This window comes from Dermacentor variabilis, chromosome 1 (genome assembly GCF_050947875.1).
Source record: "Dermacentor variabilis isolate Ectoservices chromosome 1, ASM5094787v1, whole genome shotgun sequence".
Lineage (NCBI taxonomy): Eukaryota > Metazoa > Arthropoda > Arachnida > Ixodida > Ixodidae > Dermacentor > Dermacentor variabilis.
Window position 1 is genome coordinate 40,520,290 of NC_134568.1, and position 23,371 is coordinate 40,543,660.

A 23,371-nucleotide genomic window follows, 5' to 3' on the forward strand; every position below is an offset into this window, starting at 1 on the left:
CACTATCATTCAATGAAAATGGTATTCCATGAAAACAGTGAACAGACAGTGGAGATACAGGGCCAGGCAATACCTCGGGTAACAGAATATGAATATCTTGGTATATGGATAAACGAAGGCAATAGATATATGGAAACACAGGAAAAAGCCATGACAGTAAAGGGGAAGAGAAATGCAGCCATAATGAAGCACAGAGCGCTATGGGGATACAATAGGTATGATGTCCTCCGAGGTACGTGGAAATGTGTAATGGCTCCAGGACTTACTTTTGGAAATACGATTGTTTGTTTTAAATCAGGGGTACAATCAGGACTCGACGGGAACCAAAGGTCAGTGGGTCGCCTCGCATTGGGCGCTCACGGGAAGACTACAAATGAAGCTGTGCAGGGTGATATGGGCTGAACTAGTTTTGAAGTGAGGGAAGCTCGCAGTAAAATTAAGTATGAAGAACGGCTGAGGAATATGGAAGAAAGTAAATGGGCTGGGACAGTGTTCCGGTATCTGTACAGGAAAAACATTGATTCACATTGGAGGAAAAGAACCAGGAAGCTTACCAGCAAGTATGTGGCCTGTAGGGTGGGCAACACAGTAACAAAGAAAGTCAAGCGGAAAATCAGAGAGGCTGAAATAATCTCATGGGTGGCGACAATGGAAAAGAAACCTGCCATGAGTAAGTACTTAAGAGGAAAAAACGAAATCAGGAAAGAAACCATTTATGATAACTCAAAGGGAAGCTCATTACTTTTCGAAGCGAGATCGGAATGCCGTAGAACACGCACCTATAAAGCGAGATATAGAAGGAAGAAGAAGCATGTGCTTGCTACGGTAAAGCTAGGGAAACTGTGGAGCATGTTTTATTAGAATGTGAGGACGTCTACCCAGCGGTCGATTTAGGCACCACTGCCCTCCTTGAAGCCCTTGGGTTCAGCGGGAGCAGTGGTAAAGTAAACATGTCCGCAATAGGCATTATTAAGAGGCGATGGGAGGATTGGTGAAAGAAAAGTGGGGAAACAACAAGAAACGGAGACGTACAAAAGCACAGCTCGCAATACGGGATCAAATATATGATGTATATATATATATATATATATATATATATATATATATGTATATATATATGTATATATATATATATATATATATATATATATATATATATATATATATATATATATATATATATATATATATATATATATATATATATATAGGCCGCCATTGGAATCTGAACCTGGCAACGTTTAACGTTAGAACGCTATCTAGTGAGGCGAGTCTAGCAGTGTTATTGGAGGAATTAGAGGGTAGTAAATGGGATATAATAGGGCTCAGTGAGGTTAGGAGGACAAAAGAAGCATATACAGTGCTAAAAAGCGGGCATGTACTGTGTTACCGAACTTAGCGGAGAGACGAGAACTAGGAGTCGGATTCCTGATTAATAAGGAAATAGCTGGTAACATACAGGAATTCTATAGCATTAACGAGAGGGTGGCAGCTCTTGTTGTCAAACTTAATAAGAGGTACAAATTGAAGGTGGTACAAGTCTATGCCCCTACATGCAGTCATGATGACCAGGAAGTCGAAAGCTTTTATGAAGACGTGGAATCGGCGATGGGTAAAGTCAAAACAAGATACACTATACTGATGGGCGACTCCAATGCCAGGGTAGGCAAGAAGCAGGCTGGAGACAAGTCAGTGGGGGAATATGGCATAGGCTCTAGGAATAGCAGAGGAGAATTATTAGTAGAGTTTGCAGAACAGAATAATATGCGGATAATGAACACCTTTTTCCGCAAGCGGGTTAGTCGAAAGTGGACGTGGAGGAGCCCGAATGGTGAGACTAGAAATGAAATAGACTTCATACTCTGCGCGAACCCTGGCATCATACAAGATGTAGACGTGCTCGGCAAGGTACGCTGCAGTGACCATAGGATGGTAAGAACTCGAATTAGCCTAGACTTGAGGAGGGAACGGAAGAAACTGGTACACAAGAAGCCAATCAATGAGTTAGCGGTAAGAGGGAAACTAGAGGAATTCCGGATCAAGCTACAGAACAGGTATTCGGCTTTAACTCAGGAAGAGGACTTTAGTGTTGAAGCAATGAACGACAATCTTGTTGGCATCATTAAGGAGTGTGCAATAGAAGTCGGCGGTAACTCCGTTAGACAGGATACCAGTAAGCTATCGCAGGAGACGAAAGATCTGATCAAGAAACGCCAATGTATGAAAGCCTCTAACCCTACAGCTAGAATAGAACTGGCAGAACTTTCGAAGTTAATCAACAAGCGTAAGACAGCGGACATCAGGAACTATAATATGGATAGAATTGAACAGGCTCTCAGGAACGGAGGAAGCCTAAAAACAGTGAAGAAGAAACTAGGAATAGGCAAGAATCAGATGTGTGCGTTAAGAGACAAAGCCGGCAATATCGTTACTAATATGGATGAGATAGTTCAAGTGGCTGAGGAGTTCTATAGAGATTTATACAGTACCAGTGGCACCCACGACGATAGTGGAAGAGAGAATAGCCTAGAGGAATTCGAAATCCCACAGGTAACGCCGGAAGAAGTAAAGAAAGCCTTGGGAGCTATGCAAAGGGGGAAGGCCGCTGGGGAGGATCAGGTAACAGCAGATCTGTTGAAAGATGGTGGTCAGATTGTTCTAGAGAAACTGGCCACCCTGTATACGCAATGCCTCATAACCTCGAGCGTACCGGAGTCTTGGAAGAACGCTAACATAATCCTAATCCATAAGAAAGGGGACGCCAAAGATTTGAAAAACTATAGACCGATCAGCTTACTGTCCGTTGCCTACAAAGTATTTACTAAGGTAATCGCAAATAGGATCAGGAACGCCTTAGACTTCTGTCAACCAAAAGACCAGGCAGGATTCCGTAAAGGCTACTCAACAATAGACCATATTCACATTATCAATCAAGTGATAGAGAGATGTGCAGAATATAACCAACCCTTATATATAGCTTTCATTGATTACGAGAAAGCGTTTGATTCAGTCGAAACCTCAGCAGTCATGGAGGCATTACGGAATCAGGGTGTAGATGAGCCATATGTAAAGATACTGGAAGATATCTATAGCGGCTCCACAGCCACCGTAGTCCTCCACAAAGAAAGCAACAAAATCCCTATAAAGAAAGGCGTCAGACAGGGAGATACGATATCTCCAATGCTATTCACAGCATGTTTACAGGAGGTATTCAGAGGCCTGGAGTGGGAAGAATTGGGGATAAAAGTTGATGGAGAATACCTTAGCAACTTGCGATTCGCTGATGATATTGCCTTGCTTAGTAACTCAGGAGACCAATTGCAATGCATGCTCACTGACCTGGAGAGGCAAAGCAGAGGGGTGGGTCTGAAAATTAATCTGCAGAAAACTAAAGTATTGTTTAACAGTCTCGGAAGAGAACAGCAGTTTACAATAGGTAGCGAAGCACTGGAAGTGGTAAGGGAATACATCTACTTAGGGCAGGTAGTGACCACGGATCCGGATCATGAGACTGAAATAACCAGAAGAATAAGAATGGGCTGGGGTGCGTTTGGCAGGCATTCTCAAATCATGAACAGCAGGTTGCCACTATCCCTCAAAAGGAAAGTGTATAACAGCTGTGTGTTACCAGTACTCACATATGGGGCAGAAACCTAAAGGCTTACGAAAAGGGTTCTGCTGAAATTGAGGACGACGCAACGAGCTATGGAAAGAAGAATGATGGGTGTAACGTTAAGGGATAAGAAAAGAGCAGATTGGGTGAGGCAACAAACGCGGGTAAACGACATCTTAGTTGAAATCAAGAAAAAGAAATGGGCATGGGCCGGACATGTAATGAGGAGGGAAGATAACCGATGGTCACTAAGGGTTACGGACTGGATTCCAAGGGAAGGGATGCGTAGCAGGGGGCGGCAGAAAGTTAGGTGGGCGGATGACATTAAGGCGTTTGCAGGGAAAACATGGCCACAATTAGTACATGACCGGGGTAGTTGGAGAAGTATGGGAGAGGCCTTTGCCCTGCAGTGGGCGTAACTAGGCTGATGATGATGATATATATATATATATATATATATATATATATATATATATATATATATATATATATATATATATATATATATATATACATATATACAGGAAAGAGACGACGAACTTTTTGGGAGACTTCTTTTACTTAACGTTTTCGGCTGGTGGACCAGCCTTCGTCAGAGTACAGTGACGAAGACGAAGGCTCTGACGAAGGCTGGTCCACCAGCCGAAAACGTTAAGTAAAAGAAGTCTCCCAAAAAGTTCGTCGTCTCTTTCCTGTATATATGTATATATATATATATATATATATATATATATATATATATATATATATATATATATATATATATATATATATATATATATATATATATAACGGAGTAGGGTCCGTAAAGCTGGTCAGGACCCAGCCCTACCCTACCTCACCCCCCCCCCCCCTTGACAAAGCTTTCCGCCTATGATGAAATACCTCGCGTTACAAGTTTTGTGAATATGGATCGAGGGATGTAGAAAAAAAATGGTCTTAGGCTCAATCACGCCGCTTAACCTATTAAAATAATGATTAGATAAACATAATAATACAATTATGGCAATTAGTATATTAATCAATCTAGTGTTGCACGCAAGTGTTGTACAACATTCCATGCCACTGAGTCGAAACTACGGAACATAGACTTGCGCTCCAGTTATACTCTTTTGTGTTCTGTTCGCAATTCGCAGAAGAAGAAAAAATTCTGTACACGAGGCTCTTACAGTTGCCAGAGTGCCTGTGAAAGTGCAGCGGCCATGCCTATACCTTTGGACCTGATTGCAGCTTGCGGGCAGTCAGAGTTGGAGTGTTCGGGAGCCTGCATCCCGTACTACCTCGTGTGCAACGAGCAGCGAGACTGCGCCGACGGCGCGGACGAGGAGTTCGAGTGCGAAAGTAAGTCATAGAGTCGTTTGCGCACTACAGCAGACAAGCAGCTCCCGCCGTGGCGCTCAGTTTATGCTTCTCTCCCCCCGCCCCCCCCCCGCCCCCCCCCTCGAGGTAAACTGGCAGTCCGGCTGACGGGAGGACCCCACCCACTCTCGGGGCGGCTGGAGCTGAGTAGGCACGGCATCTGGGGCACCGTGTGCGGCGACGGCTTCGGGCCAGCGGAGGCTCACGTGGCGTGCGCCATGATGGGCGTAGCCAAGTATGTCGTGTCGTCATCCTGCTACCTCTTTTACAAGCAGAACCGATTCCGAAAGAGAACAAAAATCATTGGGTTCTCGTATAAGTGCCCAATACCACAATATAATTAGGAGGCAGGTTGTATCGGGGACCGGAGATGGTACCGACCATCTGGGGTTCTTCGAAGTGCAGCCAATGCACGGTACGCGAGCGTTTGTGCATTTAAGCCTCATTTGTATTAGAACAATGCGGAACATATAAAAAATCGTAGGAGCGCATACGGAATATAGTTTTCATTCTGACTTTGTGCCCTTTTTACAAATGGGCCGGCTCACAAGCGAACGCTTACAAAACTTTCAGCCGGAGACCCGTCGTGCTCTGAGGTCATACAGTTGTACCGCGAACTACACATGTTCATTGTGAATTATTGCTAGTCTCGCTGTAACTTATGACGACTTTAGACAAACCAGAATTTTGTGATAAAACAACCATAAGTCATAAAACAACCAAAAGTTACGTATCACTCCTAGTTGGTGCTAAATCATACAGCGCGATTCCTTTAGTCGAAGTACATTGCAATCAACACCCGTTGATCCTTCTTAACTTCTTCCCACCAGGCAAGCATAGGTTTATCGTTGCTGGAACGCCTTAGGAGATAAATTTACGATGTGCTAAAGACAAGCAAACAAATTAACCTCACCCTCGTAACTTCTTTCTTAAGATGCCTTCGTGCATTGCGCAATGGGACATTTGCTGCCAAAAGCAGAACGGTCACTTCGTAGTGTTCGAAGCGGGCGAAGTATACGCCTGATATTCTACAAAGAGAGGCGCCACTCGGGACGAGTCTCTGTGTGTGTCAGCAGTAAGCTACCAATGCTGGCACAAAGTTGCTCATCTTTTCCTTTCGCTGATCTAGAGCCAGCGCCACCGTGCTTCCCAGACTTGCCTACGGCCCTGGCAGGGGTCCCGTCTGGCTGGACGAGGTGCATTGTTTCGGCACGGAGAGGTCTCTGGAAGAATGTCGCAGCAACCCTTGGGGACACAGTGACTGCGGCCATGACAAGGACGTGGCGATCGCGTGCAGCGCAGACCGCGTCCAGCGGACGGCGCCGAGCATCGCTTCGTGTACGTTGGCCTTCGACCGAATTCCGAAACCCTCCGCACCCTGCATATCGATCGCAGGCGCGCGCGTCGAGGAACCCTGCATCTGATGCCGAAGGCAATTGTTCAGCTTCAGCTAGCGTTCGCAATGGTTAAAAAGACACTAAAAAGGATTACTGCTATACTCATCTTCGATGGCAAAACAGCCACTCAAACGTGAAAAAAAAACGCCTGGCGATACCGCCTCGAAGTTGCCGCACCGGCAGGCCGTGACGTCGCAAATTTTGACAGCGCTCACACGGGTCTAGTTCACTGATTATCGGTATAGAAGGACTATACATTGCATCCCAAACGAACCGCAGACCCACAGTGTCGAGGTATATTCGGTGAGACCGACTGGAGCGGTAGGTTCGAGCATTATGCGTCGCCGCTTATGCGTGCGCGAATGCTGTATCTGGTCTTCATGCGTAATTTGTTTCCCGCACAGATAGAGACATCTGCGGAATGCCAAAGTACCAGCCCCGGATGGACCAGGCATCAGTGCTGTTCCAATATCACGCGAACAGGAACAACGGGATCACGCTTCGCAACTTCAACTCAGGTAACAAGTTTCAGATGAGACACACAGATCTGCATGAAGCTATAAATGATACTATAACAAGGGGGTTTGTTATCTATACATGCTTCAAACCTTATCCGCAAAAGCGCGTCCCGGGATACTGCGCATGAATGATGTCTTCTCTGAGCGGCACACGTCATCGCTGTGCGCTATAAGGTCGGCAGCCATTAAATGGAACAGGCTGGAAGATCTATCCGCGCTAAAGGCGTCTGACTTGCAAACAGGTCGCATGCGTATGATATATGCCAGCTGTTTTCTTTGATTTCAAACAGACAGTTTTTAAAAAAAATTGCCTTCGACAGGCAGCGTTCTTTCCGCATTTTCATGTGTATTTCTGGAAAGGGGAAAAACTAGCTGCATGATAAATCGTAGTGTCCAGTTAGCTCATTGCAAAAATTCAATACTTCACTTTTTTTTTCTTTTTTCCCTTTAGGGCTCACGTACCAATCGCAACATTGCAGTAGAGCAGTAATGAATCTACTTATCATCATTCCTAACGCTAGCTCCCCTTTCGAGATATCCTTCCTCAATATGTGCTAATAAATATGTGGACGTTCTAACTTACAGTTTTCCAAAAGTGCCTTTCTATAGCAGTTCAGGGAGATGAGAACTGGAACGCCGATGTATATATTATAGAAGATATTGGGGAAGAATATCTCAAAAGTGGTGCCAGCTCCTGTATTATTGATTAAGCAAACGCGCGACCACCCTTAATGCTCGGCTTCAATTTCACAATTGCAACATGTGCCTTAAAGCGAATAACAAAAAAAATTACTTAATTTTAATTAGATACTTGGACATTGCGATTTCTCTTACAGGTGATGTCCCCCTCTTCAGGCAATCCACGTGAACAGGACGAATCACACTACCCGCTTTATGCAATTCTTTTTTTTTCAATATGTGTTCGAACTAAAATAAAGAAATAAACACAATCGGTATAGTTGGTGCCTATTCCGTCGCGTGGGTTTATTTGCTGCCCTCATTTCACTCCACAGCTCGCTCGCGGCAATGACAGGCTCATCTACTCATCATGGGCGCGATTTTTCTTCTCTCTCTCTCTCCCTTTCTCTTTAACAGAATGAACGAATTCTGCCTATCCGAAAACAATTGTCCAATCATCATCATCATCATCATCATCATCATCATCATCATCCCACTTCTATGTCTACTGCAGGACGAAGGCCTCCCCCAGCGATCTCCAATTCTTGTGCTCGCTGATTCCAAGTGATTTCTCTGACAGGAAGCATCAAATTAAGTGTTAAATTATGGGTTTTTCACGTTTTAATTAAAGCAATTCATGGGCTTATTAATGTCCCTCAAGAATAATTTTGACCCCCTATAGAGAACATGACGAACAGAGCTCACCCTCCGGGTTACCACAGGCAAATTTGGGGATAGACTGCGGACGAGCTTAGCTCGTTCGCGACACTTCAGGAGTTCAAATATCAGCCAGACATAGCGAACAAAAACAGGCAGCTTACAAATATCGAAAGCATATCGAAATAAAACATCCGCGAAAAAGAGCACGATAACCGCTAAGGAAAATTTTGTGTCGCATATATATATATATATATATATATATATATATATATATATATATATATATATATATATAGCGTGTGTGTGTGTGTGTGTGTGTGTGTGTGTGTGTGTTACAGATAGACGGCGAAGGAACTAATTACCCTTTCCCCTCCCTCTCTCTCTCTCTCTCCGGCCTGCGTGTAGCCAGGTCGCAGAGGAGACGCATCAGCGGGCGCATCGTTGACGGTATACCAGCCCACTACGGCGCCCACCCGTGGCTGGTGGATGTGCGTCTGCGGGACCTTTCGGGCGAAACACTGCATTGGTGCGGAGGCACCATCCTGACCCCGGACTTCGTTCTGACTGCTGCCCATTGCTTCAAGTACGCGCCCTTCGCTATTCTCCCCCTGCTCGAAACTCAGTTAGGCCTGATGCCGCTCTTACTTATCCGATAATACTTCTCAGATGCCGCAGTTGCTTTGAGGACGAAGAAGGGGGCGACTGTGTGACTCGTTCGTTGCGAGAAAAAAAAGATATTTAATAATGCGGAATGCATTTATTTTTTTACGCATTCTTGCTGTCATTTTTTTTAATAATTGATTTTTCTTGTTTGTTCGTTTTTTTTCTGTGTGCGTGACAGGTTTTCGCCAAATGTGTCCCAACTGGTTGTGCGCGTCGGACAGTACAAGTTGTACGCACCCGACCCTTACGAGCTCGAGTTCCAAGTTGAGGCCATGCGGGTGCACAAAGATTTCAATCCAGGTGAGCCCGAGTCCACTTGTGTGTACCAACGCTCACTGTATTTTGTCACGTACATGCTTTACAGCGCTAAATAGAAAGCGAGATGGAGAGGAGAGTGGCATATTCATTAATAACGTATATTTCCTGCAGCAGAAACTGTATGCCATTGGACGGCCGCTTTCGCTAATTTCACGTTTTTTAGCATGCTTAACAAGTGCCGGCTCTTGCGAATTTCTTTTCCATAGCGTACCATCTGCTCTGCGGATACCGGGCCGTTTCAAACAAAAATTCTTATCCACAATCTATAGTTTCTCGCTGATTTTCTAGCGCTTTCAATATTTTTTTTTAGAGAAGCTATCAAATTTCCAATTATACTTTTGTAAGGATCGAATAAGGCTGCTTGCAGGCCAGAAACGCTCACCTGTAATTGTTGGCCTTCAGCCCTTATTGCTTTTTGTTTTTCTCCTCGTTTTCGCTCTTTACCTTCCTGTTTACTGAGGGAATGGAGACGTGTCTGAATGAATCATAATTTCAGCGCGCTGCTTAGAAGCTTTGTTTGTGTGCCTTTGCTCCTTTCATGTCTGTCTTTGAACAAAACAGGTGTTGTTTGCATTGGCTTTTCCAACAGTAACGTTCTTCGTTTTGTCTGAACAGATTGAATGCAGGGCATATATAACGCAATGACACTCTTTTTTTTTTGTTCAATTGCGTTCTGTGCTCAATTTATAGTTCACTAACAGGACGACGTTATATAAGTGGTGTCCAGATACACGCCCCAACGACGGTTTCCTTTGGTAACAGAAACAGATCTAGAAGGCTATGTTTTTGCTGGCTGCTTGCGCCGCCAGTGATCGCGGAGCGGGAAGACGTCATGACCGCCATATTTTAAACAGCACTTATCGGTAACATTGGCGTGGCGTTGCTTCAGTAAATGGGGAAGGGCGAGAAGAATGACAACCGCGGGACAGCTGACCGAGCTGGTGACCTTGGGAACGTCGGCTAGGTGAACTGCCACAGAGAAGAAGAAGAAAAAAAAAACACACACGTACACACATACGACGCTAAAACTGGCAACTTCTTTTTTCTTTTTCTTTTTTTTTACGACAGTCACACGTAAATACAAACTCATTATTATATTTTGCATAAGATCTCTGCATCATCTGTATGCCACTTATTCGCCTCTGTGTTTCGCCTAGCCGACGCATCACCAACTCAGAGGTTTACTTACAATTCAATTTTTGGATGAGCCATGGAGGATATTCGACGTCTGAATTCCAAAATTCATTTCTTTGCAATATATGAAGATTTTCTCGAATTTCTTTATGAACATAACTTCTAACTCGTTTCATTATTCAGAAAAAGAGACATGTTCATTCAAGCTGCTCAACTAGCACTTTACCAGATATATATGCGGTATTCAGGATACAGTCACGTCTATACAGATTGCTCCAGCACAGCAACCTCTTCAACTTCAGCATTTATTATATCGCAACTCAATAAACAAGAATCATTTAAGTTATCTCGTGCGACTTCGTCCACAACGGCTGACAAAATTTATAACGTCAGTAAGAGATGCGCAAAAAAGGGCAATTTTCAGCGATTCACAGGCGGCTCTAATATCACTCTGCAGCACAAAAGACAAAACAATCAGTGATAGTATAATATACTAAACACTTAAAGACCTCACAAAGGCAAGCCAAGCGAAACATGAAATAGCATTCCAGTGGATACCAGGGCATTGTAACATTCCTGGCAATACAGCAGCCGATGAAGCAGCACGACAAGCACACCTCAAAGAGGATGTGGTCCCGCTCCCAATATCCAAGAATGAGTTACGCTGCATTTTAAGCACAACGTCTTTCAATATGTGTATAAGTACGTGGTTTGACCAGAATTCTAAGAGCTCTGATTTGTATCATATTGATCCGTTTATTGAATTCAAATTTTCATTGTCATTAGACAGAAATATGGAAACCCTTATTCATCGATTAAGGCTAGGCACTGCCTACACAAAACATTTATTACGTAGCATTGACCGTGCGGAAACCCCCGAATGTGATTGTGGATTTGTAGATGAAGATATACATCACCTCCTTCTAGATTGCCCACATCACGACACACCAAGACGCCGACTTAAATCAACTCTAATTACATTAGACCGCAGACCTTCCGGTTTAAAGAAACTTTTTGGTGCTTGGCCTACAACGGCCTTGCAGAAGAGCGCTTTAAAAGCACTAATGACTTTTCTTGAAGACAGCGGCATTGTTGGCCGTTATTAACGCTGTTATGTTATGTTATGTTATGTTATGCTGGCTGTTCTGTTGTGACTATGGGCGCTATAACGTAAAACTATTCCAAACTTTTCTATTCCCATTCTGCAATCAGCCCAGCGCGATTGGTCAAAAACATTTTTGGACCACCCCCACTTCACCTGTCTGTCACGCGACGTCATGAAAACCGCGATAGCTCCCAATCTGATATGACGTGCACACACTGATTATGCATAATTTGACCGGACAAAACAAAAATAGTTATTTCTCATTCAACGCCTTTTCACCATTAGCCCTCGGCTATTGGTCAAAAGTTTTCGGGCTGCACCCACTTCACCTGCCTCTCACGTGACGTCACAAAACCGCAAAAACTTACCGCGTCAAAGCGACGTGTACGCGTTAAAGATGCATTAATATGCCGAACAAAATTTAATTTTCTTCTGAATAGGCGCAGGCTGCCCCATTCCGAAAGGAATAAAAGATGGCTGCCACCGAACGCTCTGGCACTGGCTACTTGCCCCTGCCGGAGAGCATGGGCTTATTTGCGCGTAATAAAACTTTTTGCGTGGCCGTGTAACATTTTCGAGAACTTTCGGCACGTTTACGACCTCGTTCTGCCAACTCTTCTTGGCTGAGGATCCGTTTTAGCGTCATTCTTAAGCTTCCGTTGCATGCCGCCGCGATTGTCGACGAGCCACCGCAAGCTAAGTAAGAGAAAGCGCACCAATCGCAGACGCCGGCACCACCCTCTTCATCCGTTTATCGATATTCACTGCAGTGGCTCGGCCCCACCGAATCCCTCTCCATTTGAGCATGCTCCTCGCCTCTTGTGAGCCAATTAGATAAGACAAGCTGCTCAGTGCAGGCAATGTTATTCGTTTTTCAAGCAAACAAAAGTGACCTCCTATGAACAAGGGGAGCATTTGATTGGTTTGTTGAGACAGCCCTGCGGGTGACCGCCCGATGCTTGCGTCTGCGGTTACGCAAATTTGACGTCAGGAGATTGGAATAAAAACATATTGGAATAGTTTTACGTTATACGACCCTATATGTGATAATGAATTTACACGATGCATGTACCACGCGCTGACTAGAGACTGCATCATTACGCGACAGTATCATTTGTATTTTTTTAGACTTTCTTCTACAAAACTGTGGAGTCATTTAACTTGTATATTGTATGTACCATGTGTTTATTACGTCATAGCGTTACTGTGAAAACTTTGCTTGACAAGTCCTGGTGCTTGTCTGAAAAGGTTATTTGATATGTAATCTTGAACCTGTATGTTGTAGGCTAAAACCATCGGAGAGCTCAGGAGTAGCCGGCGCCTTCAATTGTGCGTCAACATCTTATATCATATCAATAAAAAAAGAACTCACAGGTTAGTGGAGGTCACAGTATGGGTATTATATAACCAAGTAGGGGTGTATTAACCATCTGTGTGGTCTCACAAAAGTTCCAGTAACTTCAAACAAAGAACAAGAGAAACACTCTTCTGGCAGCTGCTCTATGTTAGCATGTGACTCCTTTCCCCTGCGGATTAATTTTGACCACCTGGGGTTATTTAACGTGCTTGTATATATAAGTTCATGAGCGTTCCGGCATTTCGCAGCGATCGAAATGCAGCCGCCGAGGCAGCGGTTACACCCGTGACCTCAAGCTCAGCAGTGCAACGTCTATAAGGAGTCATTGTGATACGAGGACGGGTCCTAGGCTAAAGCGGCAGCGTCACCTCCTTAAAGGGACACTAAAGAGAATCACTGAGTCGGTTTAAAGTTATAAGGAATTCTTTAGAAACTATATTTTCATTAACTTCATGGCGAATGGGTTGATTATTGTAATGGAAAATTCATGTCAAAGTTTCTTTTTTTTTTTTATTTCGCGCCGGAACACCAGCGAGGGTACGTCAGTGCGACGTCAAGAATTTCAACGCATTTTGTCGCATTTGGGCAATTGTGGCTCAGTGAAAGTTCTCGAAACTTGGTGCTTTCAGTGTTTAAATCTTCTTGGGTGTAATGTAGTCAACCTTTACAGATAAAAAATTAACTAGATCCGAGATGACACTCTCAACATTCATGACGTCACGGCTATAGATCGCGTGGGCCCTCCGAGGCGCCGTCGCCATCCGCCTTTCGTTTCTGGCTTATGCCAATCCGTCTCTCGCGATAGAGATTGGCTTTTCTTTTGGCAACGTAAAAGTGTAATTTACTAATGCTGCTCAAATAATTGTTCTCTTTAATGTACATTTAAATAACTATTCGCACACACATGCTCAGTACTGTTGACGTCTTAAGGATGTTTCAGTAGCGTGAGCCTGTTAACGCAGCAGATAACAAATGTTGCATGCTTGACACACGAAAGCCGAGCCTAAGCTACTCTACACTGGAACAGGGACCACAAGTAAAGCAATCGCCAGCTTCGACTGACAGGCTAGACCCCCCAGTTGTATACCAACACCAGCGTCACCACCGGCATATACACTGGCAGGCGTCTCCCCCTGGATGCGGAAGTTGCTCGTGTTAACAGTATGAGCAAAATGTCGTTGAGGCACTTCTTCAATCAGAGGGATTGCGCGCTTTGTCAGTTCATTTACGGTTTTGACGCAGTCCCACCGACCCTAGATGTGACTCAGGTTTCAAAAGTCGAGCAAAGCGCCAAACCGTACATAGGTGAATCAGTGCATGCGCGAACGCTTTCTATTCATAACTGCGCTCCGCCTAATATATCGTCTCTTGCAATCACATTTTCCGGAATGCACGGAAATGGAGCAGACACCTTCTACAACGACATCTGCCTGCTGAAAATTCGCACCACGGAGCAACACAGGATACTGTTCAACGAGTACGTCAAGCCCGTGTGCCTACCGACGAAGCAAGACAGCTACGTCGGCGGCAGCTACTGCATCATTGCCGGCTGGGGAAAGACGTTCACCACTCAGCGAAGGCAACCTCGTAAGCAATGAGTGACACTGCAATTATTGCAGACTTATTTTGAGACGACATGGCTTGAAAGAGGCTACACGCTCAGGGTCGTATAATCTGGGTTCAGGGCCCCAAATGGTGGCCCTTCCCGTCCTCTTGACAAACGGAGCCCCCCTTCCGCTAGTCTCAGGAATTTGGGCCCAGAGCTGCAGTACTTAGCCTCCCCCTCCCCCCTTTCCATCTGGCGTCTTTTACTCGATCGCCAACCGGATTCGTCAGGATCAGTGCTGGGAAAACGTTTTCTCAACGAGTGCCGTCCCCAATTGGCCGCCGCTGGGGCGGTCCACTCTATGTCGCGGTGATCCGTGACTGTAGGCGCTTAATGAGCAACCGCTCTTGCGTAAGAGAAGTTTTGATAGTACGATCCCAGAGTGGCAACCACCTTCTTCGCTCACATTCGCCCTAAGTTGTAGATGTAGCGCCTGTGGAAATGGCAAAACCCATGCTCTGGGGAAATGACCACGAATCGGGTAGCCCAAAATAACATACCGGGTGTTTCTGCGAAGGCTTTAAGTGTTTTTTGAAAATCACGTGCGGCAGATAGCAGATTTCCAATTCTTGCGCTGTATTGCGCAAGCGGGCGCACATTGTTTGCACGAGAAATCGAAATGCGTAATCGACTAATAACAAAAATCACTAATTCTGTTTTTACCTACTTACTTTACGGAACATGCATTTTACAAATTGTAGCTACCAAGGTGTAAAGGGAAATGTAAAGGTCATTACCAACAGTTGAGAATAGGTAGGTTCTAATTATACGAAACACAATTTGGAGAGTGACATGCATTGCGCATTCGCAACTCCTATTTACAAGCTTTAAGACAGCTCGAACTATGGTTCGCGAGCGTATTACCTATATGCCTTATGCCTCCGAAACACACGCAGAGACGCCACCACTCCGGGTGTGCGTCGCCACTCACTAATACTGCCTTGTCCGCCAGTTACGCAACAGCTCCGTGGTTAGAGCTTCAGGCAAAGCACTTAATACTGCCGCAAGGGCATGTCTTTAATTGGCGAAGTTCCTTTCCGCCGTGTCTCCCCGATGCAACGTGAATGAAACAGTGCCACACGAATTCTTCATGCACAGCCAGACGTCTTCCTTTTACGCTCACAGCGTCCAGCTATGTACGATCACCTTTTCCATGCAGGAGGTATACAGGAGGTATGCCAGAAAATGAAGGGACAATGGGCCACACCAATCAGTCTTTTTTTTTTTTTCTGCAGACTGCCAAGAAAGTTTGCACTTGGCAAAGTGCATGTCTGGCCTCACGTACAAAACGAGCCCAGCGAAACGCGGTGCATATGCTAGTTCGAAAACAAAACACCCGTGATTGAAGTGGTATGGCGCGTTGTAATCTCATTTTATGGTCATTCTTCGGCCCTGCCTTTCACCTATATCTCAGCTGGCAGAGATGATTCCACCTCATTGTGCGCAGTGAACGCAAAATAACGATCTCTGTCGCTGCGACGCAGTTCCGGCGAATTCACGTGGCACTAGTAGTGTTTTCCACCAGCACGGCGGAGGCCCGATCTGTCATGAAGAAGGCGAATTCGACCACGCACGTTTTGTTTCAAAATCCACTATACAGGCTGTCCCAACTATCATGCACCAAGGTTTAAAGATACGCAAATGTCACGTAGCTGGACAGAACTAAAGCAATGTTAGTTGCCGTCGCTTGGAGATACTCAGATTATATTTTGCATTCTGCCTACTTACATAATTAGTCTTAGTTAATCAATCAACTTCTCAAATATTATAATTAGATAAAAAAAGTGTCAGTGAGAAAATTGTAGAGGAACATAAGAAACTCCCGATACAGCTTTGTGTTGCTCAATACGTGCTACATAAAAGTATTTTTCCGAACGTGAAAGAAGCCCGCGAATACACTCAAAATTGCCGCGCGACTGGCCGCGCGAGGCACTCGAGGCCGCTCGAGGGGCGTTACAACCCCGAACTTCCTCCTCCCCGTCGGTGCGCCACTGACTGTTACACAAGGGTTATTTACTTACGTGTCGTTCTTTTCTCTGGATACACCTCTCACCATCCTTTCCTCGACAAGTATCAAACATCTCCTTGGTCCTCGCGGTATCGCCGCATCGATGTATCCCAATGAGCATCCGCCTTAATTTCATAGTGTTTGCATTTCGGTATAGCATGCGAACGCTGTAGTTCAAAAGTATAAGCCTTGCGTGACATTTAAGTTATGAGCTGTGCGGTGCATAAACATCCAATGAGATTACACGTCGCATATAATGAAAATAAGGACAATTGAAAGCATCGAACCTAGTTTAGTAATTAACCACTTTACGATAGCTTCGCTTCACATAGATTCCAACATGCGCGTTGAATATGTATGTATTTCTTGTCAATGTTTACAGTTCTTACGCTTACTGTTTCTCTTTCAAACATTTGTCTTTCTTTTTCTCTAACCAAGACACAGCCCTCCAAGACGCAAGTGTGTCCAAACGTCCTTCGTTAGAGCTCGTGCAGAATCCGTCAACTTCGATTTCTGAAGGCATACAGAAAATTAAACAAAAATACGTAAAATGGCTCTTGTCGCTGAGCGTCTCGGCAAAACGTACACTCGGCCGCCTGTGCTGAATTCTCAGGTTCTGCCGTGCTGCAGACAGCAGCAGTGCCCCTGTACCATCCCGGAGAATGCGAGCAGCCCTGGGTGTACGGAAACAGAATACAGCGGGGCATGTTCTGCGCGGGCCACGCGCACGGCGGGATGGACGCTTGCCACGGCGACAGCGGGGGACCGCTCATCTGCCGATCTGTCACTGGTGAGCACAGAGTCCGCGTTGATCGAAAGGCCTGTGGGCAGACTTGTCATCCGCGTAACACTGTCTTTCCGGAGACGCAGATGTGGGCAACCAAGTTGGTGGCGCCATCTTGTGGCGCGGAGTTAGAACCAGAGCGGCGCGCGCAGCTATCATTACAGCAACCAACGATATTCTACTTATCTGCGTGGTGCAATGCGTCGGCAGCGACATAATCGTTGACATGCACTCGTTTATTTTTCCTGCGGCGAGAACGCCCGTGTAACATTAAACTTTTCTAACGTGTTGTGGCTGGACAACGCATCGCAATCACAAGATGCTTTGTCCAGCGCTGCTATACAGGTTGTCCCACATAACTTGAGCCAAAGTTTTAAATATGAAAGGCACTCCGGACGTGAGTTGAACCGAATGCATAATGGTGGCACTGGCCTAGAGTTCCTCACGTTATTTCTTATTTTCCCCTTAATGGATTAGTTATGTTTAATTAATCACCTTTTTAAGTACTGGCTGCAGACCACAAGTGTGATACGCAAAGTTGTAGAGCACCTTGAGAAACTCTCAATAAATTGTTTCCAACGCGATATATCTCACCTGGTCCTTTTTTCCGCGTTCCAAAGAAAGCCCGCGAAATATGAAAAAATACCACGTGACGGGGCGCTTGCGCATTGTTATTGTGCGGCTCTCAAGCGTGCGATGGAGGAACAAGGTCGGCTGCAGCGATACTGGCCCGCGACAGGGCGTTATGCCTGGTGTAGGTATCTGGGCATGCGGCTTTTATCGCATGACGGCGCAAATGCGTGCAGCTGGCCGAGCGGCGCCGAAGCGATAACGTGTCTAAGGAGACGAAAGAGAACAAGAACGTAGTTTTTTTTTTCTTTTTTTTATGCTGGAAATGGTCAAGAGCTGGCAGCCTGCCGACGGAGTGTAATGGGGTTGGGTGGGGAGGCGGCGTTAGGGCCGGAGTGATTTTCCAGTGACCTTCAATCCAAAAAGCGCCCTTTGATTATAATGCGTGTTCGAAGAGGTCACCATCTGCTGCAATGCACATTTGGCATCTCATAGGCACATTTTCCGAGGCGTTCTTGATCATGGTATCAGGGATTGTTGCAGACTTGTCCTTTTTCTTTTAGGTTCTCTGATGTTGTGGTTGGTGTCCGCTATACTTGATCCTTGACGTAGCCTCAGAGAAAGAAATCGAGGGAGTTAAATCTGGCGACCATGCCGGCCAAGCAATGGGCCTATGCCGTCCAATCCAGTGCTGTGGGAACACTTCATGCAGCCATTTGCAAGCTTTGCTGCTGCCATGCGCGGGAGCATCATCATGCTGATACCAAACATTCTTCATCCTAACCGATGGAACTTTGCAAAGAAAATCCTCAAGCACCCCATCAAGGATGTCGTTGACGTATCTTTCGCCTGTAAGCGTGTTATCAAAAAACATGGGGCCAATGACAGTGCCACCGTAAATTCCACATCACACATTAACCGACCACTGATTTTGGTGATGTGCCTTCGAAACCAGGTGATGGTTTTCGTCGCTCCAATTATGAGCGTTGTGGATGTTCACTTGGGCATTACGGGAGGAGGTAGCTTCATCGGTCCACAGTATTTTGTAGACAAAGCCTGGGTCCTCTTCCGTCTTGATTATAATCCAGTTTGTAAAGTCCTTTCGATATTGAAAACCGCGGGGCTTCAACATCTGGTGCAGCTGCACGTGGTACGGATGAAGTTGCCTCTTCTTAAGTACTCTCCACACTGAAGACTTCGACACTTCAGCTTCAGCACCCACACTACGAACACTTGCATGTGGGTCTGAAGAAAACTTTGACAGAATATCTGACTCCACGTCCTCGCCTGGGATTAACGATTTATGTCGTTTCTTCGTAAAAGTCCCAGTCTATCTCAGCGTTTCATATGCACGCACAATCATCATTGAGCTTGGACGCGTACCTGGAGGCCAACGTTGAAATAGCTCAACTGCACGCCTTGTGTCCACTTGACGCACCTAGAGCCAAAACCATATTCGCTCTTTCCTCATTGGACTAAGCCATATCTGCTGCTCAACGTTGGTCACAGCCAAATTATGGTGTCTAGCCAAATAGCGTTGCTGTGGAGAAAACGCAGGGATACGGGCTCCTGACGAGCACTGGATATGTTGCAGTTCGCTGGGATTGGTTCAGACGAGGTATGTACAGGCGCCGACAAAAGTGGTATACGCCTCGTGCACCGCCTATAGAGGCGCCACTGATGGCCTCCTAGCGGGCTCTTCCAACAGTACGTGCGGGAGCAGTAGCAGACGACAGCCCTTTGCAGCAAGGATGGCTGAAGTTAGCGGCTACGATTTCTTCTTTGTTCGGGTGCCAGACTGCTTCCTTTGCGGTGACAGCTGTAGGGAAGACGCTGACCTCTGTGGGAGTGGGTATGAACACGATAATACCGGCGTTTGGGACAACATGCGTGCCAGGTGCGACCCGCAGACAAACGCCATGAACGCCATTCACATGAACTGGATTTCATGTTAACGAGCCGATAAATTCTATTGACTAATGCGATGTCTCGATCGTTTTTTTTTATTCTACCCTTGCCATAATGTTACTTCTGTACCTCAATAATAAGAACTCGTCGTTAGTGCAGATTATATCAAACAAATCGGTACGGTGCGATGTCTGCATATGCCGTTGTGATTTTCTGCCGATGAATACATGTGACATCGCCGAATAAGTGCAGTCAGTCGCCTCAAGAAGAGTAATTGCGAATTTATTATTGGAAACGCGTACACTAGTCAACGAAGTTACCGACGATGCAATTCTGCTGCATACGCCATTGAACTGCCGTTGCTGCTGCTTTTGCAATTTTAAATTCCCCAAGGGAACTGCTTGCAAACGTACAAAGATAAGGTCTGACTAACTTTTCAGTACTTTCTCTTTAATGTTGCGAGAGAGAGGTGCCACATGATATATTTAAAGGTTGAGCAGCGCCAGTCAAAGTAGATCAGCACTGGCGGCAAGGGCGGGTTTAGTCCCGTGCGGCGTAAGCATAATAAGAAAGAATTCAGTTGAGTGCAAAATTCACATGCAAGATGGGACTACGTTGTGAAACAAACAAATCACTCGGCGTGTTAAGTCTGCTCGGTCATCATGAAGGTGTGATGACTTTCCAAACGTGACGCGAACTTTTCAGCGAAAAATGGAACAAAAATACCATATGCAGCAACTATTAGCAGTTCTCGCCCTCAACTACCTATTTTCTAAACACATTTCCCAAAAAGACACAATATCTAAGATGCCCTCGGGCGAAAAGGATAAAGCTGTCAAAGACGCACTTGCTTGGTATCATTCCCATAAGACACAGCATGGTTTATACCCTTTACAAACGAGGCAGGGTGAAAACCTCGTCGCTCAAAAGAATCAACAAGAGTTATGCATGAAGCAACAAGCAACAGTTAAACATGTGCGAAGCCATGCATGAAATTGATGTAAAAACATGAAGTGCGTGACAGCTGGAGCGAGGATTTACCGGGCCACATAAAACCAACAATTTCAGTTCTTGCAAATTTGAGTAGCTTTAACATACAACACAACCTTGGGCCAACTTGAAGTTCAAGGCTGGGCGAAAAGAAAATAGGGCGTGGCCGACTTTAAATTTGAAGGTGGGCCAATTTAAATTTGAGGGTGTGCCTACTTGAAATTTGGGGGTGGGCCTACTGAATGTTTTGGGTGGGCCAATTGAAATTTGGGGGCCTGTTTACGAATAGTTAGACAACACCAGTGGCGTTTCTGCAAATTTAATCATCGCAAAGTACGTATATTAATAATTGTTACCCAATACCCCTCAAGGTGAGCTACCACTCGAGCCTTCCCAGCCCACTGAGCTAATGATGTCACATGTGTGCTCTCATCGTGACGACTGCGACGTTCAATGAGGAGATCCACAAGAACAAATAGCAGACCGAGCTGACCGTTTTCACACCAATGTCATCGCTAACACTACTCGCTCGTGCTAGAGGCAACACCAGCTTACAACGATCATAATTCAACTTTCAATCGCACGCTAGTCGACACGTTCTCAGTACACAATTTCGTCAATCATCTGGATAGGAACCTTGCTGGATGTTTTACTGTTATGTTGCGTCGTTTTTCACGTACCTTCCAGGCTTTCTTCGATCGTGTCGACGGCCGTCTGTAGTGTCGATTTTATGCGGGCATCACTGCCCCCGTCCACCCACAGCGTAATGTCGTCCGCGTATATCGTGTGCTTCAGTCCTTCAAGCTGGGATAGTCTTTTGGCAACTTGAATCATAACAAGGTTAAATAGCATGGGTGAGATGACGGAGCCTTTGGGAGTGCCCTGGCTCCCTAATGCCTTCTCGTCCGTCTTCAGGTCGACGGCTCTGAGCTCCGCCGTTCTGCCGGTGAGGAAGTCTGAAATATTCGTACGACCTCTCGCCTAGGTTTAGATGAGACACCTGCGCGAGGATGGCAGAATGCGTCACTTTGTCGAAGGCGCTTTCTAGGTCGAGCACGAGGACGGCTTTGGTGTCCCTGGTTTCGCCGTCGATGACCTGATGTTTGATAAGTAAACAAGCTGAGTGCCCTCCCACTCTGTGAAGAAAGATGACCAGCAAAGCTGTGTATGTGGGCCCCTTAATGGCGAATTGCACCTCCGCCGTATGTCGGCCCCGCATTGCACTGTCTTCGGGATCGGCCCACGTATGGGGAGTGCTTAATGCCTGCTTCACCTTCGCCGCAGGTCGGCCTGGCATGGCGGTACATTCGACATCAGCCCACGTATGGGGAGAGCTGAACGCTTGCTTCACCTCCACTGCGGGTCAGGCCGGTATTACGCTATCTTCGGGATTTTGCTCCACACGCGGAAGCGATAGTGGGGAAAGTAGCCCTTAAGAGGAACCTTTAGCTCTGGTGGTCCTATCTAAATACATGTAAAAGGAGAATTCGTTTTCCTCCACAACCACTACATCAAATTTTACAAGGTGTGTAAAATTGTGTGTAAACGCGCCCTTAAAAGAAAAACTTAAAATCTAGTGACTGTTGGTTTAGAATTTTTGATTTAGGTCATCATTTTTTTATTAAAAATTGGCAAAAATCGCAGGTTTTCAGGAAAGGAAACCATCAAGTTCACAACTCTGTCTTTCGGCAATGAAAACAGATATCACAATTCTGTACATTGCATCTAACAGCACATCTAAAGCGGTCAAAATTGATATATTACGCATGAATCTAAAGAAATTAGTAATGTGGAAATACAGCTTTTCCACAACCCTTGTTCACAACGTAACGACTTCACGGAAGATATAAATCGGCATATTGGATTTGTCCGCTTTGAATTGTCTAAAGGATGCTGTTTATTACTGAACCACGATATCAGTTCTTGATGTGGAGTTATTAATTTGTAAACTTCGCGCTTGTGTATTTTTCGCACTTTCGCATTTTTGAAAATATTTTACCAGAATTCAAGCCTTAAATAGAAATTCCGCTTCCAACAGTCACTACAATTTACCTTTCTCTCCCGAATCCAGCGAATTTCATTAAAATCGGCCCAGGGGTTATCTCAGAAAATATTTTCGGCGAAACACCAATCTGATCACCGACCCTGTGACGCCATCACCCTACGCCTTCAAGATGGCAGTCCTATCCCACACGTCCCTAGTATCCGGGTTCTCGGTCTCACCATCTCTACCAACGGCTCCAACGCCTTGGCTCTCAACAAGATCTGTGCCCAATCTCAAAACACCCTACGACTTCTTAAACGTATATCTAACCGACGAGGAGGACTCAAAGAAGAAAGCCTTCTCCGACTCGTCCAATCCTTTGTCATATGCCACATTACCTACGTTGCTGCGTACCTCAACTGGTACCGGGCTGAGCACAACAAGCTCGACACCCTCATACGAGGGGTCTACAAGCAAGCACTTGGGCTCCCGCATTGCACGAGCACTGAACTCTTCAACCAACTGGGAGTTCACAACAACCTTTCGGAACTCATTGAAGCCCAACAACGCTCTCAGCTTGAACGGCTCACCATTACTGAAACGGGGCGCTTTATTCTGTCCACGCTTGGCTTCACCTACCATCAGCAACAGGGCCCCAAACAACCGATCCCGACCGACATCCGTAGCTGGATCTACATAGATCCTATCCCTAGAAATAT

General features: G+C 45.5%; 1 protein-coding gene across 1 annotated transcript in view; it reads left to right on the forward strand.

The window, feature by feature from the left end:
• LOC142572310 (neurotrypsin-like) overlaps nucleotides 1-23,371 on the forward strand; it is a 63,450-nt gene that overhangs the window by 26,658 nt on the left and 13,421 nt on the right. The window contains exons 12-19 of the mRNA XM_075681355.1: nucleotides 4,844-4,954; nucleotides 5,060-5,207; nucleotides 6,102-6,310; nucleotides 6,774-6,887; nucleotides 8,631-8,808; nucleotides 9,067-9,188; nucleotides 14,210-14,389; nucleotides 17,030-17,206. Coding sequence (XP_075537470.1) covers nucleotides 4,844-4,954; nucleotides 5,060-5,207; nucleotides 6,102-6,310; nucleotides 6,774-6,887; nucleotides 8,631-8,808; nucleotides 9,067-9,188; nucleotides 14,210-14,389; nucleotides 17,030-17,206 — 1,239 coding nt within the window. The remainder of the gene's footprint in view (nucleotides 1-4,843; nucleotides 4,955-5,059; nucleotides 5,208-6,101; nucleotides 6,311-6,773; nucleotides 6,888-8,630; nucleotides 8,809-9,066; nucleotides 9,189-14,209; nucleotides 14,390-17,029; nucleotides 17,207-23,371) is intronic.